At 43.3% G+C, this 19,560-nt stretch overlaps 1 protein-coding gene across 2 annotated transcripts in view; it reads left to right on the top strand.

Annotated features, from left to right (window-relative positions):
- CREB3L2 (cAMP responsive element binding protein 3 like 2) overlaps positions 1-19,560 on the top strand; it is a 92,504-nt gene that overhangs the window by 35,242 nt on the left and 37,702 nt on the right. For both annotated transcript variants that reach the window (XM_054988423.1, XM_054988422.1), the window contains exon 2: positions 11,850-12,066. In XM_054988423.1, the coding sequence (XP_054844398.1) occupies positions 11,850-12,066 (217 nt within the window). The remainder of the gene's footprint in view (positions 1-11,849; positions 12,067-19,560) is intronic.

Raw genomic sequence — 19,560 nt, 5'->3', positions numbered from 1 at the left:
CCTAAACCAACTGGCATCCTTCAAAGTCCTTTGAGGGACTTAGAAAGGTGTACTCTTGCTTAGGATTGCACTGTTTGTCACAACTATCCTTTACCTGGATCAGAGCCATCTTTTTTGGAACCAGCAGGGGAAACCTTCTAAGCCCTTTACACTGGACAGCAGTTGCTTGTACTGTTCTTTAAGCAATGTTTTTGCTAGCAGTGAAGTAAAGCTAAAAAATTCTTCCCTCCTCCATCATGAGAAAGACGTTTGTTTATTAGCTCAAGAATGGGATGTTTGGTCTAGGTATCCCATTTCCAGCAGGCAGAGCAGTTGCCACCCCCTGTGGATATCCATGCTGCTTGGCGAGTGTTTTTTGGTTACATGCTGATTAGTGAACGCTTTGTCGGGAGCTTTACGCTGCTGTTAGCTCTAGACGCAGAAGATTTCTCTCTGCAGAGCTGTGAGATCAGCAGCTTTCTACTTACAGTGTGTTGCAGACCTCAGGCTGCTTTTCCAGAGTCACCGTTCTTGGAACGGATGGCGCATGGGTAACAGTCTCAGGCTCTCAGGCAGCCTTATTTACAGTTCTCCCTTGCAAGTTACTGGTAGAGCTTCCTGGTAGAGCTTGGGGTCAAAGTGATCTCAGTCAGTAAAACGGTTTGCCATGGAGGAAGGCAAATAATCGATTTCCCATGTTTGTACAAGTATATATCTTGGTTTGGAGTTTATGGATCAGGTTTCAGGTTATATATTAATTAAAAGTACACACCTGAGTTTGGGAGGAAACGGCCAGTCTGGGAAACAATGGTTAGCAAATCCTTTTGACTGGCTGTTGAGCTAGAAGTTTGCACATCCTGGGTTAACAAAGTTGTCTTTAAATGTAAGCACAGTTGAAAAAGTAAGACTCATCTTTCCCTACAGACTTGTGTAATCCTATCAATAACGTGAGTGGTTTTGCAAGAAATGTTCTCATTTCTTCAGTCAGTCAGCTCTCCCAACTTGTCTCCCCAGGGTACTCGGTGATACATCCGTCCTTCCTGCCCAGTGTTTTAATTGTTGTTTTTATGCTTATATATGTGTATTTTAGCTCTGGTTGTAACTGTTTTACTGTGTTTTTTGTTGGCTGTAGTGGTTTTTAAGGTATGATTTTATTACGTATGTTTTTAATTTATTAGCTGTAAGAGGGCAGAAGGGGGGGTATATATTTACCTTAAAACAAAACAAAACCCCTGCTCTCCTACAGTCAGAATACTAGTGTTCTGGAAGCTTTAGTAAAGCAAAAGTCTAGTGGCATTTCAAGGATTAACTGCTTAGTCTAGCAGAAGCATTCATGAGGTGGTGTTTACTTCATCAGATGTGTGGAGTGTACATCCATAGGCTGATCCATCTGTGTACATAAGAGAAAGCTGGAGGAAGGAGAGTCGAGAGGTGATGCAAAGAGAAGCCAATTTAAAGCAAAATGTAATCTAAAGAGCAACCAATATCTTTGTGCCATCTCTCTCTCAACCACCACCCTGCCTTTTTGTGCTCTCTTTCTATATATATAACAGGATCAACCAAATGCATATGCATTCCAGTGCATCTAATGAAGTGCTAACTCACAGAAGCTTATGCTGGAACAAATCCTCTTAGTCTCTACAGGGATATTGCAGTCTTGTGTAGTGGAGTGGTTAAGAAGTTGGGCGATGATGCAGCTGGTTCAGATCTCAGTACTGCCACAAACTTGCCAGGTAGCCTTGGGTAAGCCACTCCTCTCGCCCCAGCTCCTCAGCTGCATTGTGGGGATAACGACAACGACTTCGTTTACTCCTTTGAGTAGGCATTAATCTCTCTAGAAGAGCAGTATACAAATGAACTTTTATTATAACTTACTTTTTTAAATTTTTTTTATTTTTTTATTTTTTAAGTACATTAACTAACGATACAGAGGAAAAGAAGGGGAACAAGGGAAGGAAAGAAAAAAAAGCAACAACATGTAACAGCACTACACTACACAAAATGCTTTCCCTTCATACTGCCATTATTAAAAAAAAAATTAAAGCAAAGTATAATATTGATGGAGTGGTTGACCTTACGAAATACAAATTACAATTCAAATTAAGTCTTCCTCCCCCTCCTGGGCCCCGGACGCAATTCTTTTATTATAACTTACTAATTCCAGATCGTTTAATCACCATGCAAGCCATAGGGCTGTCTTTCTAAGCAAATGGTGTCTCTTACCACTTCAAAGCAAACTTTGGTTAAACAGGCAATTATAGGCCTTCTGTACCAATATGTACTCCAGCATCCCGTGCCAGCCTTTCAACTAGCAAAACTGGAAAGTTCTCAGCACTGCTGAGTCAAGGAGCTCTAATATAAAGTATGTATGTAATAAGGGGATATACATCCACTTTGCCACACTATTGAAGTTACTTGACTTTATTCAGAGTAAATGATTTAAGATCATAACTATTTTGAGGGGCAAGATATCATAACGATGATGTACAAGGGAGAAGAGCAGAATGGAATCCAACATAAATAGCTTTCATGAAAACATTAGGGATTTTCTTTCATGTGGAATGGGATCAAATTAAAATTAGCTGGGGCTCATGCTGTTCCCTCCCCCGCCCAAGATGGCTGTGTGCTACCCACTGCAATGTTAAGAAGTAGAAATGTAGGTGGAGAGAACAATCTAGAAGGGGCTATTCCTAAAGAGGTTGAGCTCAACCCACTCATCCTGCAGCTGTGAATTTTTATTTCAGAATGATTCATATGTCCCACCATGGTGTAAGCTCTTGTGGGAAGAAAGTGGAATGCCATATAATCAACATAGATAGCGAATTACATTAGCTAGCTATGTTGTGAATGACAGCCAGCTAGAACATTCTGTGTTTGAAATGTGTGTGTGTGAGCATGTGTGCATGTATAGATGATAAAACAGAAATACTGTCCTGTTGGCGGGATGCCTTAAAAGTCTATGGCAAGCTTCCAGGCAGAATGGCTTCAGGAGATTAAGTATAAGTGGGCCCAGAGGAAAGGTAGATAGCAGAACTCCATCAGTAAATTCTTATTGTTTTGAACTCTGTGCTTTGTCCCAGGCCATGATCCCCACCCCGAGATGTATGATGTGTGGTTCTGATGTCCTATTTTGAGAGCTGGATCTGGTGCTTCTATATATTGGGTTGGGATACAGCCAGCTTCATCAGTCAATCTCATCCTGTCCCTTTCCTTATCACAACCCTGTCCCACATGTCTTTTGTCCATGCAAGTCCTATGGTCCCTAGTAAGGCAAGATCAGAAGATGGGAAAACCCTTCCTTCCTTTCTCACTAAGGGAAATTTGGATCCAGCTCATCAATGCAGTTATGCAAATGTTAGCAGTTAGCAGTTAGACATGTGACCAGTGCAATGTTAGAAAAGCTTACCAAAATTGCAGCAGTGGCTTTTGTGAGCAGGGATTTCTGTGTTCTAAGGCAGGGCTGAAAGTGACTGTGGGGGGTCTAGTCCAATCCAATATGCAACTCCTTGCCCTATGCATAGTCCAGCCTCATCCACTTTTCTCAGTCCTGATAGCATTGTATGTATCGGGGCACAGAAGCAGTCAAATTAGATTGTAACTATTAATGCCAAATAAGAGGTCCCCAACCTTGGTGAGCCTGTCGGCATCTTTGGAATTGTGAGAAAGGGTGATGGGCAACCACTATCAGCTGGGCAGCAGCAGGCTGGTTCCACTGTTCAGCTGGTTGGCAGCAGGCTGAAGTGGGAGGGGCTTTCCCCCACTTTCTTCAAATACATGAGTGGGTACTAGCTTAAACTCTGGTGGGTGCATTGGTGCCCATGGGTGTCACGTTGGACATTACCGTGCTAGATTATAGTACCCCAGTAGGGTTGCCAGCCTCCAGATGGTGGTTCGAGATCTCCTAGAATTACAACTGATCTCCTAGTGGAAGAGATCAGTTCCACTGGTGAAAACGACTGCCTTGGAAGGTAGACGCTATGGCATTATATTCTACTAAGGTCCCTCCCCTTCCCAAACCCCGCCCTCTCCAGGCTCTACCCCCAAATTTTCAGGAATTTCCCAACCTGGACTTGGCAACTCTACCCCCGAGTCATCCGATACAACAGGTAGGGACTGTGTTTATAATCAAGAAAGGTGATTAATTGTTGAAATTATGTATGTTTTCATACATACATGCAACACTCTAATGTGTTAACTTGTGTGACCTGCTTGTCAGAAAGTTGGCTAACACTGACCTACAATTAGTATGGATTAAATATGAGAAAAGTTGGTTTGAATGTAAAAGCAAGTTATCAGTCGATTTTGCTGCATATTCTATATCACTGTATAAATAACCAAGAACTTTAGGCATTTAATTTGTACTTTTTCCTTAGACATGACACTTTACATTGTCAGGCCAGCGCCCTGTGGCTGCTGGTTCTGTTTCAGCACAGCTTTTATTTTAAAGTGGCTTATGTGATATTATGAACTGCTATGGAGATTTTCTGCAGTGGGAAGTCAAGACAAGAGTAGGGAGTAGTGTAGGCCCCGGCCTGCTCCACGGGGATTCTTGCAATCAGACATAAATAGCCTTTTATGCCGGAGGCAGACTCAGACTGTAAGAAAGGAATGTTTTGTCTGAAAGAAATGGTATGAAGCTGGAGAGACTCAGCGGTTGCTGGGGGCTCCTCAGCCAATATGTACTTTCAGAGGCCCTTTTTCTCCCTGCCCCTCAAAAAATTCCTGTGTGAATTCCTGTTATTTGCTCACAACACAGGTGGGATTTGGGAGGGGGGCAGGTATGATATGCTTTGGCAAATTAATGGGATATGGCATGTGGGAAGCATGACCCAACCATAAGCTTCATCCACACATAGTGGCGTATTTTACATTGTTGTATCGTGCTAATTATTCACAGCTGAGGTTTCCTCTATGGGCCAAACAATCCAGAAGGTGAATGATTGATATAGTGCAATAACCAACAGTGTATGGATAAAGTCATAGTTTGTGAAAACGCTACACATTTAGCCAATTCATAGGGATAATCCCTCTTTCCACTGTGTTGTATCTGTCCTTTTGAATAGAGTACCTGTTGTACTCATTTGGATGGTAGAACTCCAGTCTCGTATCAGGTTTCTGGTTCTTCTCATCTTCGGCTTGGAAGAGCAGCTCAGCCAATAGCAGCCAGAAACCCTTTTAAGTATACTGTTTTTCTGTGCTGTCAAGGAAGTCCATCAGATGATGATGAGAACTTTATCTTTTCCACTAATGGCCAAATTAGTCATTTTTAAAAAATTAGTCTGGTTAGGGTTTCCTCAGTCTGATTTGTACTAGCAGCTGCTGGGAACTGATTTCCCAAGTGCCACAGAAGCCCAGTGCAAATTATGTAGCCTTCTAACAGGGCAAATAAACACCCCTGGGGCCAGTTCAAGTTGGGAAAATGGCATGGAGGGAGGGTGGAGCCCCTTTGCCCTCTGCCCCATGGTCCCAGTCCAAATGAGGTCCCTGCAGTGCTTGGCAGTTTCTAGCTGCTGCTGTCTGATGGAGCTGAAGTAGGCTGGTGGCAGAATCCTCCACACAATTTGTTTTAAAAAATGAATGTCTAGTTTGGTTCTGAATTCCTTTGTGTGACTATCTTTGGTTTATTTTGGCAAGAACTAACACACAGTTTTTGAAGTTGGCAATTCTGGTCTAGACAGCTCTAGGCTTTAACTCTTGGCTCTGTGTAAATAGCAGCTTACGGTGATCGGGACCTTCATGCCAGGGCATCTTAAACTGACATTGTAGTGCTGTTATCTTTAATCAGATTTCATGTTGGATATTGCTCAATGCATTTGCTACTCCATTACTTGGGTCTACCCAATTTGTTGCCTCACCTCAGTCAGTAATGTATATATATTTTCTTTCTCCCTTCCCAGAATACTGTTTTATCTAAGTCCCTTTCCCCCCTTATTCTTCCAAGTGTAAAGCTGTTTTAAAACCAGGAACAAGGGACTGGTGTGTCTCTTGAAAACTACTACAAGGTACCATACCCTCTCATACTCAAGAGCTAGTGTTGTCAAGGCAAACTGCCAGTTGGTGGGGGCTTGGTCAAAGTGTTGGATGAGGACTGGGGAGATCCAAGTCAACAACATTCGATTTATATACCGCCCTTCAGGACAACTTAACGCCCACTCAAAGCGGTTTACAATGTGTGTTATTATTATCCTTACAACAATCACCCTGTGAGGTGGGTGGGTCTAAGAGAGCTCCGAGAAGCTGTGACTGACCCAAGGTCACCCAGCTGGCTTCAAGCAGAGGAGTGGGGAATCAAACCCAGTTTTCCAGATGAGAGTCCTGCCACTCTTATGCACTACAGCAAACTGGCTCCCCAAATCTCTGATCTTCCTTTGTCAAGCTCACTTGGTGATGGTAGACCTATCACTTCCTCTCAGCCCAACCTAACTCCCAGGACTGTTGTGAGAATAAAATGGAAGAGACAAAAATGTTGTGAGAATAAAATGGAAGAGACTGTCACCTTGAACTCCTTGGAAAAAGCATTTAGGGTAAAAATGTAATAGATGAAAGTAGGAATATGTTTGTAATACCTTTATTATCACACCAAGTATCACTCACTGTCACCTCATTACACTTTGCAGAAGGAAGAGCCACTCTGGTGCAGTAGTTAGAGTTTCTGACTAGCATCTCAGAGACCTCAGTTTGAATCCTCGCTGTCTCATAAAAATAGGGTTGTCCGCTCCAAGTTGGGAAATTCCTGGAGATTTGGGGGGTGGAGCCTGGAGAGGGTGGGATTTGGGGAGGGGAAGGACCTCAGTGGAATATAATGTCATAAAGTCCAGCATCCAAAGCAGCCATTTTATGCAGGGGAACTGGTCTCTGTGGCCTGGAGATCAGCTGTATATTTGGGAAATCTCCAGCCACCAGCTGGAGGTTGGCAGTCCTATGTGGAACTTCCTAGGTGACCTTGGGTCAGTCACAAACTCTCAGCCTAACTTACCTCACAGGATTGTTGTGAGGTTAAAATGGAGGAGAGGAGAATGGTGTAAGCCACTCTGGAGTACCGTTGAAGAGAAAAGTGGAGGAAGTAAAAATGAAGGAAGTAAATAAATTAATATATCTACTCTTCCTGCTGGAGGGTGTATTCATTTACACTGGAATAGCCTATCCTGCAGGCATCTAAAAGACACAAGTATTCTTTAGTGTGTTAAAAAGTCTGTTTTGAAATATACTATCAAGAATTCAAAATATATTTCTGCAGATGCTGTGTGTCAGAATGGCAGATTGTGCACTGCAAGGTGCCTTACAACCTCCTGCTATACATACATACATAGAAGTAATTTGCACTGAGTTCAGTGAAACTTAAGTTTTAAGTAAATGCATGTAGGACCGCAATCTTAATGTTTGTCTGTGTAGGTCTGCATGTGTGTCCAGGAGAGAACAAGGGCATTACGAGCTTGTGTAGCATAGTGGCTAAATAAAGGATTCTTGGTTCATGTCTCCTCTTTGCTGCAAATTCACTATGTAGCCCTTAGGTAAGCCCCTGTTTCCTGGTGCATCAGCCAGTCCATCACGTCTGCAGTCTGGGAATAACACTGGTCTCCTGTACAGGACAGTTTGTAAAGAATACAGCAAAGTAGTTTGTGTGAAGTGTTCAGAACACTAAAAACAATATATACATGTTCTTACTCCCCAGTGACCCCTCAGACACTTAACTTCTAGTATATGGATTGCGAGCCCTGAAAAATGGCAACTCTAGTGGCTTTTGAAAGGTGTCCAGGGATAGGGGCCAAAAATCAAGTTTATTCCTGGTAAATGGGGCGAGCTGTAGAATGTTCATACTTAACAAGTTTAGGCCATCTGGAATTAAGACAGAAATCGACAAATTTTACAACTTCATACTTTGGGGTGGGGGGTGGGGTATTTCCCTCTAGAAATGTGAAAAAGCCTCTTCCTTTTCCTTTTTGTTTTAGCTTCACCTAGTTTGTACCCTTATCTTTTTTTTTCTCTTAAAAACTCTTTACTAAATTTTCATAGCAATAGAGAGGCCATCTTGGTAGTAGAGTGAGTTAGGATCCTAATTACTGTGAGTTTTCCATTAGAACTTGGAACATTGATTTAAATCTGAGTTACAGTCTGTAGCGAATGACATCCACCTGGGAATGAAGTATTGGTAGGGTTTTGTTTTTTTAAAGCGTCTTTAGAGCAGATGTTGGAGAGAATGTGTTGCTCAACTGGAAAATATCGAGTGCTTGTAAAAACTGGGCCTGGCATTCTGTTTAGTGGATTCCACATCGGGTGGATGGACACTGAAGATGAATTCTGCTGTTTACTACCAAGTAATCCACTGGTGCTTGGGAGTTGTTCACTAGCTACTGCTGTCTTCAGGGCTTTTTTCCAGCTGGAATGCGGTGGAACAGAGTTCCGGAACCTCTTGAAAATGGTCACATGGCCCCCTGATCTCCAGACAGAGGGGAGCTTAGATTGCCGCTGAGCGGTGCGGAGGGCAATCTAAACTCCCCTCTCTCTGGAGATCAGGGGGCAGGGGCCACCAGCCATGTGACCATTTTCTTCAAGGGCAACCCACTGAGTTCCACTACCTCTTTTCCTAGAAAAAAAGCCCTGGCTGTCTTCCATGTAGGTAGAGCAGTATGGACCACTGTGCCAAGTGTACCATAGAGTATCTTCCTAGACAAAAAGTTGTAGTGACTGAAGAGTGCCTGTCTTAACTCCATGATCCTTCCAGTGGGCATTTTAACATTTCCCACAGTCTAGAATACAGCAGTTGCTTTATCACAGGATGGAACAAGAGCTGCATTCCCAAGTAAGAGGAAACTGAAAATGTTGGCAGCCTTTTGAATATGAGGAAATGCTATACACGGCTACCCTGATCAGAATTACACTGCTGTAAGTCCATTTAAGTCTTAGGGATTAAACTAGTGTAACTATGCTTAGGATGGCACTGGAGTGTGGGACTGGTGGGAAAGAAAGCAGAAGGAGGCCTCTTTGTGTCGTCTTGGTTACACTTGTCAAGACAGTCAGCAATATAAACGGAGAACTTCCATGTTTGTTCCATTGGCGGGTGGGAAAGTCCTTTGGGCCATTTTCCCTCAGGCCTGCACAGCTCTATTGTATGAATAACAATTTTTAAATTGAGGGGGAAAGCAGAATTCTGTCTCCTAACATTATAATAACAAGAATGGTGTGATAGTGCCCATTCATGTACAGGATGCTTTTTAGAGTAATACAACTAAGACAGCTGCCACAAGGAAATCTAAATTTTGACGGAGATACAAAACGAGAAGAGAGGGAAAGACTTGCAAGGGACAAAGGGTGGAATATGTGCAGATTCTGTAATCTTTACAGAATAGTCTTATTCTCTTTGTTCATTGGGGGTTACTCCCAGGTAAATGTGCATAAAATTGCAGCTTCTATAGGGGTTGAAAATTTTGCTTTTGGTCTGGTGCACTGTTGTTGCAAATGTCCCAATAGTTGCACATGGGGTGTGTGTGTGTGTGTCTTTCTGCTTTATTTTTCCATATTAAAACAAGCAACTCTAGGCTGTCGTGGTAAACAAGTTCACTTTAATGGATATGGCTTAGAAAAGATTAGAACATGCCTTCCCCTGAAAGTATGGCCGACCCCCTCCCCTGCTTCTTGGGAAACACAAACCATGTGAGACAGAGTATATGTGGAAGACGTGGTGTTCTGGCAACATATCCTCTGGGATTTTCATTGCTTGGTTGGGTGAAAGATGTACTTTCATTAATTACGGCTCTCCTCAGAGCATTCCAGCAACATCAGAGTTTGCTTCATAATATTGTTGCTGACCTTGTCTTTTGGCATGAATTTGCTCATGGGTTCTTGTGTTTGTCTTTGACGATATATTCCAAACACTGTTCCCATTTTCAAAGGGTCAGACCATATTTATCTGTTGGAAGGCTGGATTGGTAATGTTTGCTTTCCCAGTAAGTTGTTAGTAAGTACAGTTAAGTTGAGTTTTCTGGAAGGGGTTCTGAAACCAAGGGCCAACTACATCTCAGGATTTTTCTCCCCAGACATGAAAAATGTCTGTGGAATTTTTGGAGGGGAGAGGGAGGAGATATCCACTGAAGCATGTTATACTATATGAGTCATTTACAAACAAGATTTTAAACATTGCACTTAGATTTTTTTTTGAGCCTGGCTTTCTTTCAGGGATCTTAGAATAGTGTATGTGGACTATTACAGATTCCTGTACTTACTTTTTGTTAAAAACAAAACAATAGTGTTGGAGCAGAAGTACATGTAATGGTGTTGTATGGCATAATATAGTCCTGGACACTTTATCAGCAGCGTTAGCTTTGTGAAAATTCACACTTTCAGGTCTTCACTTGATAATAAACATGCATGTGTGAGCCACCTCATTGTAAGTGGGTGGAAAGCACCTGTGTAAGATACAGTTTAAATAAAGTGGCCATGTGATTGCTTCTGCTTGCAAATGGTTGCACCATCGCAAACATAGCCAAAATAGTTTGAATGTCTAATGTGGTAAATATGGAAAGAGTGAAGAGTGTGCTCTATCATTCATTACATTAGAACTGTGGCTCATCATAGAATCATAGAATCATAGAGTTGGAAGGGGCCATACAGACCATCTTGTCCAACCCCTTGCCCAGTGCAGGATCAGCCTAAAGCATCATCCATAGGTGGCACAAGAAACTATGTTCATGCAGCACTTAACTAACTTATGGATTTAATTGCCAGAAGGAGTAGTAGTACAGGCTACCAGCTTAGAGTAACTTTTAAAGAACACAATAGAGGAATAGATCTATCAGTGCTGAATATTAATTGTGAGCAGCAGAATGGAGGCTTCAAATTCTGAAACAACCTACATCGGATTACCCGGTGTTGGAGATAAGCAAGGGCTTGTTATGTCTTGCTTATGAGTTGGGGAGGGGTTGTCACCTCAAAACTAAGTCCAGGGTGGACCCCCACCCGGAGCACTCTCCTGTCCTGCTTTTTAAATCAATCCCATTTTCATTTAAGGAACAAGAACTGCTTTTTAAAACTGAAGAACACTTCCATTTATCTTTAAAAAACCCACTTGATTTTACTTTCTAAAAGTGGCAGTGCTTAGGACTTCCACCAGAAGAGCACTCAACATTTACCCAGGTTCAGGCCTGATTTTAACACTGTGGTCCCTTTCTGTTGCTTAAGCAGTCTGACTCTTGATAGCTCTCGGTCTGATGCACTTAATGCTATTCTTAAATAAATGGAGTTGTGAAGGAAGATGTGAGGACAAGCCATTGCAAAGTCATTTTATGCTGCAGAGATCCATTGACCCAGATTCTTGCTGCCGGTCCACTTGTGGGAAGTGCGCTGAGCGGCCTGAGAATTGTCATTACTAAACAAGGGGCCATGGCTCAGTGGCAGAGCATCTGCCTCATGCTCAGAAGCTCCCAGATTCAATCCCTGGCATCTCCAGTTAAAAAGGATCCGGTAGTACGTGATGTGAAAGTCCTCCACTGGAGAGTCTGGAAAGACACTCTGGGCGGTACATATTTATTTATAGTCCCCTTTCCTGCTGAAACTCAAGGCGGATTACAGAATATAAAACAGTGCAATCAGGCAGCGCAAGACAACCAGCGAACAGGGCAATAAGACTAGGATTACAGAATTAGAGAACAACACAAACAACAAACTGTCTAAGGTAGTATTGATCTTGATTATACCTTTAAAGAAGGCAACTTTAAGTGTTCAAAGGCTGACCTTGAAAGACTGAGGGATGAAAATGATCAGAAAGCCAGAATGCTACTTGTCAATTTGGTTGCTTTGCTATTGCTTGCCTGTCTGTGTTTCAGACTTGCATTAGAATTCTCTTCACTCTTTTCTTTTGCCCCCTTTCTCCACAGCATTTCACAGAACTCCTTGACGAGTTTTCCCAAGACATATTGGGTCAGCTCTTGAACGATCCTTTCCTGTCCGAGAAGAATGAGATGATGGAAGTGGAGCTGTCGCCGGCTTCTCCAGCGCCCCTCATTCAGGCAGAACACAGCTATTCACTGTGTGGCGATTCTCGACCCCAGTCCCCATTGACCCACATTTCAGCCGATGACAATTTCAATGAAGGTAACAAGGGGAAATGGAGTAGAATTGAGCAACGAGCGACATTGCCGTGAAATGTTGCTTGTAGATAAGCATGCTTGACTGGCCATGATTACAAAATGTTCTGTTGATCTTAAGAGTGGGAAGGAAGAAGAGACGTAAATATTAAAACTGGGAATGTTTCCATGTGTCTGCTTGGAAAAAAAAATTATAATTGGCAAATACATCAAGCCTTATCGAGTTGGTATGGCTGGCAAGTGTTGTTTTGACCATTTTTCTTGATTGCATCTATTGGCGGTTTTCGTAGAGGCCACTTTGTTCGAGGCATGGCTGAATTAGTCAGGTTGGAACATTATGACACTGATCTGCATTGGACTGTCCTTGTGGAAAGTAAGAGCAGCTCCACGTTTTACAAAGAAATAGTATTTGCTGTGAACATTAGAGTTTTTGCTGGATCAGCCCAATGGCCCCATCTTAGTCTAGCATCCTGTTTCCCACAGTTGCCTACTCGATGCCCCAGAAAGCCAACAAGCAGGGGGTACAGAGGCCAACCCCCCCCTCCCCCGTGGCTGCCCTTAAGAAAAAGGAGTTCTTAAGTGGGCTGCTGAGGAACGTGGAAGGTCCTGTTCATCCATCATAACTAAGAGCCATGAACAGAAATCTCCATGAATTTGTCTATTCTCCCTATAAAGCCTGCCAAGCTAGTTCTGACCTGTGAGTCAGCTGCTTCTTATACTTATTTTTCCTGCAATAAACAAACAGTATGTGTATTTAAACAGTTGTGGACATCTGCTGGTGCAGGGTTGACTCTGGGCCCAGACCCATTATGAGGCCCATCAGATGTAAGCCATTTTTGCTCTAATATTTCTAATCTGTCCTAGCTTTACACCAGGAGAGAACATCCCCCAGAAACCCATGGGATGTTTATGCTCCTCCATGCATACTTTAAGGGGGGGGGGAGTGATGCAAATTGAAGCCAACGGCCAACATGTTCAACAAGGGTTCTGTCACTGGCTGCTCAGACTTTGTGGAGGGGCTTAAATACCCTTTGGCAGAAGATTCCCCAGTATTGTGTGCCCTCCATTTTAAAGATCTGTTAGTTTCTCTTGAATATACTGAAATATGGGCCACCTTCCTAGTGTCATATGGAGCCCCTAGGATGCTAGTTGCCTCTCCCTGCTGTAGGGAGCAGAGTTGGAATGCTTGTGTGGGAGAAGATCTGATGAGGCCTGATCTCTACATATGTGGTAGAATGAGTTGGTAGATGCCAAAGGTTGAACAATAGACCAGGCTAACATAGCTTATGGGTAAGGGATGGTTCAGTCCCTTCGACCACATTTCCACTTCCTTCTGCTGCATGTGTAGACCACGCCTGTGCATCATGAGTGGATATTTATTCATTTATTTACATCGTTTATACCCCACTTTACTCCCCAGTGGGGATCCAGTGTGGCTTGGATCATCTTCTCCTCTGATTTATCTTCACCACAACCTTGTGAGGTTGGTTAGGCTGAGTGTGTGTGACCAGCCCTAGGTCACACAGCAAGCTTCCATGGCAGAATGGGATTTGAATCTGCATCTTCCAGATCATAGCTGGACACTCTAATCACTACACCATGCTGTCCGCAGTCTGGAAACCTACTTTTTAATAAGAAGAAGGAGGGGTTATGTACTGCTTTTCTAGATAGTCTAGAAAAGCCCCAGTCAGTGGAGTGAACAAAGTTGGTGTTAGTATTATCCCCACAAGACAGATGGGGAGCTGGGGCTGAGAGGAGTGGCTTACCAATGGCCCTCTACTGAGCTCATGGCAGTAGTAGGATTTGAACCTGCGGAGTACTGATTCACAGCCCAACCACTTAGCAGCTCTCTTTTGAATTTCTTCTGCGATTATACCTCCATCTTCTCTGGTGCTGCTTAGGCAGTATGCTGCAGTGAGGAGGTGTTATTCTGTAACACTGGAACCAGTTCCACAAGAGGGGAATTAAGGGAGATTCGCTTAAAATGCTCCTCTCAGGGCACATATATCACAGTTATGGAAAGAAGAGCCCAGAAACGTACGTAAATGCTTGATACTTGATCCTTGTGAGGAGCACTTGGTCAGGGACTGCATCTCATGGGATAATTTGGATGGGTTAAGCAATATGGGTTGCCGCCTAGAATTTTATGCTTATTGAATTTTATGTTCTTTTAATGTGATTGTACTATGATTAGATCATATGTGATGTTATCTGCTGTGAGCCCCCGTTGTGGGAAGAGTGGGCTATAAATTTAATAATAAATAAATTAAATTTAAAAACCTTCCAGAAAGGGGCATTCTGGAATCGGGGTCTTGGCTCAAATGCTTGCTTTGGTGCTGTAAGAAAGATCTTTCAGGCTGCTTGCACAATCCCTGCCTCTTCACACGCTGCAGCTACTTAATGACTTCAGCATAAGTTTGCAGCAAACTGTTGAGATGGGTCCAGCCAACTTTTCCACTGGTAAAAAAGGGAGGATGTGGGTTCTCTTGCTCACCAAAAATGCTATGCTGAGAATCATGGGACCTGTATGGACAAAAGCCATGTGTGATGGGGACTGGAGTAAAGAGAGGAATGGGGTGAGATTGATAAAAATAATAGCTGGTTTACTTTTTCCTAGAATCAAACAGTGATTCACAAGCTGGAGACTTATCAGGAATGGCATGCATGGGGGGACCACATCTTGAAGGTTTCCCATGTTTGACTGGGCTGTGTGCATAGTGTGTTTTGTGTGAGATAAGCCATGCAAATTTACAGTCAGGCTACTCTGAGGGTATTTGTGATGTGCATGGGTACTGGGCTGGGGGTTTGTGCAGATGCTTTATGGGACATGAATGCAAAAGGCCTGTTCAAAGGAAGAAGCATTGAGCTATGACGAGGAAGAAGGGGGAGCACAAGTGTGCAGGTGGCCTGCTATGATTCTGTGGCCCTTGTGGGCACATGTGAAATAATACGCAAGTGAGAAACTGGCCATATGTGCCGCTAAAAGCTAACTCAGAGTAGTTCAATATAAAAGTATTTTTAAATGCACATTTCTTACAGTAATTGCCAGCAACCATCCTTGCCAGAGTTCACATAGTAATTCATCATGCCATGTGTTCAATTTCTGGAGCGTGCAAATAAATGTAATATCTAGATCTGACACTTTTAAAGAAAAAAGTAGGAATGCATAAATCCACATTAGTCTAAAAATGGAAATACACAAATGGGAAATATCAAAGCTATTATGTAGTATATGCTTGGGTACAGCTACATGTAAATTCCTGTGTGTGTATCTGGTTGCCTAAAGGATGTTGTAGTTCTGAGATAAAGTATAGAAAAGGGAGGCCAGATTAAGGGATCCATGTACCCTAATTCCTTTTGGTTGGGGCTCCACTTTCCGATTTGACTCAAGATCACCCTGGGATAACTTGAGAACAATGAAGAAGATCTTCCTTTCACTACCTGACTTTCTTATCAGCTGCTGGCTTTGGGCAGCAGCCAGTTGTAAAGTCGATTTGGTCAACAACAAACACAAGGGACAACCAAAGGATCTTTTGACAGATTGATGATGCTCCTAAAACAAGTTTGATAAAGGTTCTGAGATCATGAATGTGGCAAAATCCGAGAGTGTTTTATTGAGTGGAATAAGGAATACTCAAGCGGTCAGGATGGCATCAGTCACTGAGCAAACTTAGGAAAAACTGGAATATCCACGTTAAGATATAAATATTCCAAAGGTATTGACTCAAATGTTCTATGTTGTGTATCGCTTAAGGAGGAGGATGCAAGAAGCCAGAGGGGTAGAGTGAGAGGGTGAAGTAGGGTTTTTAAACTACCCATCTGTTCTCATTACAGGTTCTGTTTTGAGTTCTGATCAGTGGTCCTAAGTGTCTGGAGAGCTAATAAATCCAAAGGAAGGGAGATAAGAGGCATGTAACACAACGGCAGGCACGAGTGATCTGGAGCGGATCAGAAGTGTGTGTTGCCAGGGTCCAAGTCAGCAGCCCAGCCAATAATCCCAGGGGAGATACAGAGGGGAGGCATGTAATATGTGCCACATATAGGACTTGTTTTGTCTCTTATGAAACACTGGTAGTATTGACAAGCAAATATTCATTGTGTAGTGTTTAGAGTATTGGCCTAAGATTTGGGAGACTCAGATTCAAATCTCCACTCTGCCATGGAAGCTTGCTGGGAGGCCTTGGGCCAGTGACACCCTGTCAGCCTAACCTACCTCATAGGGTTGTTGTAAGGATAAAATGGAGGAGGAGGAGGGAACATTGTAAGTCACTTTCGGTCCCCACTAGGGAGAAAGGCAGGATATAAATGAAGTAAATAAATGTGGGCTGGGTGCTGCCCAGCCCAAATTCTTGTCCTCAGGCTGGAGAAAGAGGACTGAAATCCAGGTAAGCTAACAGATGTATATTCTTATTGGCTGGAGGTAAGAAGGAAGGAGGTTGTAGGTCTTTGGAACTTTTCCAAAACAAATTAATGTCAGAGAAGGGCTGGTCTCAATCTCTGAAATTAAAGTTGCCAGGTCCCCTTACCTCCTAGTGGGAGGGGGGGGGCTGGCACTTATCTTCTACCTTCTCTCTTCACGTGTGTGTTCCCGGCACTTGTGTGATGATGTCACTTCCAGGAAGTGATGTCATTACTCAGGCCATGGGCATGCTCCCACACTTTGCGCAGGTCTAATTCTGGCCATTTGAGACCAAAATTGGCCCCAGTGAAGTGCAGGAGCACGCCCGTGGCCGGTGCATGACATTACTTCAGGAAGTGCGTCGCGCATGTTCCCGAGGTGCCTGCTGGTGGTGGGTGACCTCCAGGGGCTTGCCACCTCTTGCTGATCAGTGGCAGATTGGCAAGCAAAGGGGCAAGCACCAGCGATAGGCACCTGGGAAGCCTGACTGGGGGGGGGGGGTTGAGGGAAGGCCAAGAAAATGGAGCCTTCCAAGCAACAAGAGGTAGTGTAATTCTGAACGCTAGCTGTTGGGCACAATCCAAAAATAAGAGACTTTCACTTTTGTTCCCTGTCGGCTATACTCAGAGGCATCTTGGCGGTAGGATTCTGAAGCCATGCCATGACTCCATTTAGCTCCGTGTGATATATGTAGTTCTCCCCCCTCCTCCATTTTACGCTCACGATAGCCCTGTGAGATGCGCTTGGCTGTGAGAGGGTGACAGGCTTGATGTTGAACTTGGGTCTCCCTGATTCTTCTCCCACACAGTTGATCCTGGCCTTAGCCATTATAGCGATTTTCCTTTTTTATTAAAAACGCAGCGGCATTTTAAGCAGACAGCTTGATCCAGAAAGGACAACACATGTGGATGCCTGTCTGTCTGTCTGTCTGTCTGTCTGTCTGTCTGTCTAAGATGAACATGCCGATTGAGAAAACAGACTTTGACCTCCGCTGCATGCAATATTTACATTTGAAATCCAGTACCAAGTGAAGTATTTAATTGTACTTATTTGCTATTCAGGAGAATCCTTTGCTCCCTTATGAAGCTGCCTTTTAACTTTGCATGTGTTTAATTATGCAGTCATTAACTAGTTTTGCAGCTTAACATTTGGTTACCATTTATGTGTGATTTTCTACTGGGAGTGGGCAGCATCCCCATTCTGGAGCCCCAAGGCTTATCGTGAATCATACTTCTGATGAATCATTAAACACATCTTTGCTGCTCCAAGGAAGACGCCTGCCTATGCGGCCTAGTGAGAGTGGTGGTGGATGAGGGTGTAAGGAGTGACATATTTATTTTTCCCCCTTACCTCCTCTTCCATTTGGAGTCAGTTCTGCTGTTCCTGCTGAAAGTGAAAAGCTCGTCTTTTTAGAAAATATATTTGGAAATTGAATTTAGCTCCCATAGCAACACAGAATCAGCTTGATTTTCATAGAGAAATTAAGTTGCCGAGTATGATAACAGTGGCCAAATTCTTAAACCGGCCTGAGATTTCTAGAAAAGGAAAGTGCTGAAGACCATGTGAGGTGGAGATTTATGGGTTTCCCCGTAAGGCAGTGTCTACAACTGACGATTCTTAATGTAGGAAGGCACAGAATATAATCAGCCTGAAAAGGCAGAACTTGAACTTTCTGGCCCATTGTTGACATGTTTCTTGCAGGCAAAAGCCACACTTTTTTTGTGTGTGGCATTGATAAATGTTGCCCTGCAAAAATATATTGTGTATGTGAAAATCAGTTCCCAAGTACAAGGAGTAATATCTGAAGCCTTTACGTGCGACCAATCAGGGTAACTATTTTGACACACTTCATTAATGCAATGGTGAGATATATGTCTATGATCACCTGTATGGAGCGTATTATACCAGCACTGCAAGAATTTACTGGTCACCTTATGAGTTTAATACTGTTGTTTTTTTACTTAAAAAAAAATACTTTAACTGCCAGGAGCGCCTTCTCTCAAATGAACCCTCCTCTATGAGATGAGACTAGGATTTGAGGCCCTCTTTTGAATTCCAGCACATCAGAGGGCCCTTTCGCACTCAGTCTTTTAATCGTCTCAGTGCCTATTTCGCGCCCCATGTTTGCAGGGGTTTCACACTAGCAAGGTAGTCACAGGACACAGCTACATTCTTTGTTTGTAGCATTCCTAATTTTTCTCCTTGCGCACATACCGCGACATTTTTTTTTAATCAGCTGCCCAGTTGCGCTTGGCCTAATTAACATCAGTATGGATGCTTTTTGCTTCTCTTCTCCCCCCTCTCCTCTCCCTCGGTTGTTGATTGGTCGGTGCGGATCTGGCCCATCCTCAGCAGCACCCCACATGTTTCCCCACACTTGTGTGGGACTGTGCAATCACATTTGGGCTGCTTGCGTCTCGGCATCCTGCTCTCCTTTTACTGGAGCTGATTAGTCTGTGGATCTAATAACATCCATGCTCCGCATCACTCCGTCTGCTTTTTCTGTAATTTTTTGGGGTTCTCAACGTTTCAGCGTTGTGAATCTGTGCAATTGCAGTAGAAAGTACTGTTAAAAGTAATCTGTTTGCTTCACTTCACCACCCCCTTCTCAGCTCTCTGAACTCCTTTTCCGCCGTTTTTTTCAGTAAAGTGAGGTGTGGGTCGTAAGGCTGCTTCTCCGTTGGCTTACTTCCTCCCGGGTATGCACACACTCTTATTTTTTTTTCCAAAGCCAGGAATGATTCCTAACCTTGCTGCTTATTCTCTGCTGACTTTAAAAGCCAGGAAAGGGTTAAATGGCTGCTTTTCTCTTCCCTTCCCTCTTTTTTTAAAGCCAGGAATGATTTGTAACATTGCTTGAAATGTTACTCCGTATTCCCTCCTGGCTTTAAAAAGCAGGAAAGGGTTAAATGACTGTTTTCCCCCTTCCTTCGTCAGTAGTATGAGCACACTCTCTTACTTTTTTTTTTCAAAGCTAAGAAAGTGTTGTAACTTTACTTCTAATTTCTAGTGGCTTTAAAAGCCAGGTAGGGGTTAAATGGCTGCTTTTCTCCCTCCTGGTGTCTTCTGCCAGTGTTGCAAATCAAAGCAACAGCGAGGTAA

This window comes from Eublepharis macularius, chromosome 9, assembly GCF_028583425.1.
Source record: "Eublepharis macularius isolate TG4126 chromosome 9, MPM_Emac_v1.0, whole genome shotgun sequence".
Classification (NCBI taxonomy): domain Eukaryota; kingdom Metazoa; phylum Chordata; class Lepidosauria; order Squamata; family Eublepharidae; genus Eublepharis; species Eublepharis macularius.
This window is presented reverse-complemented; position numbering and strand designations above follow the sequence as displayed.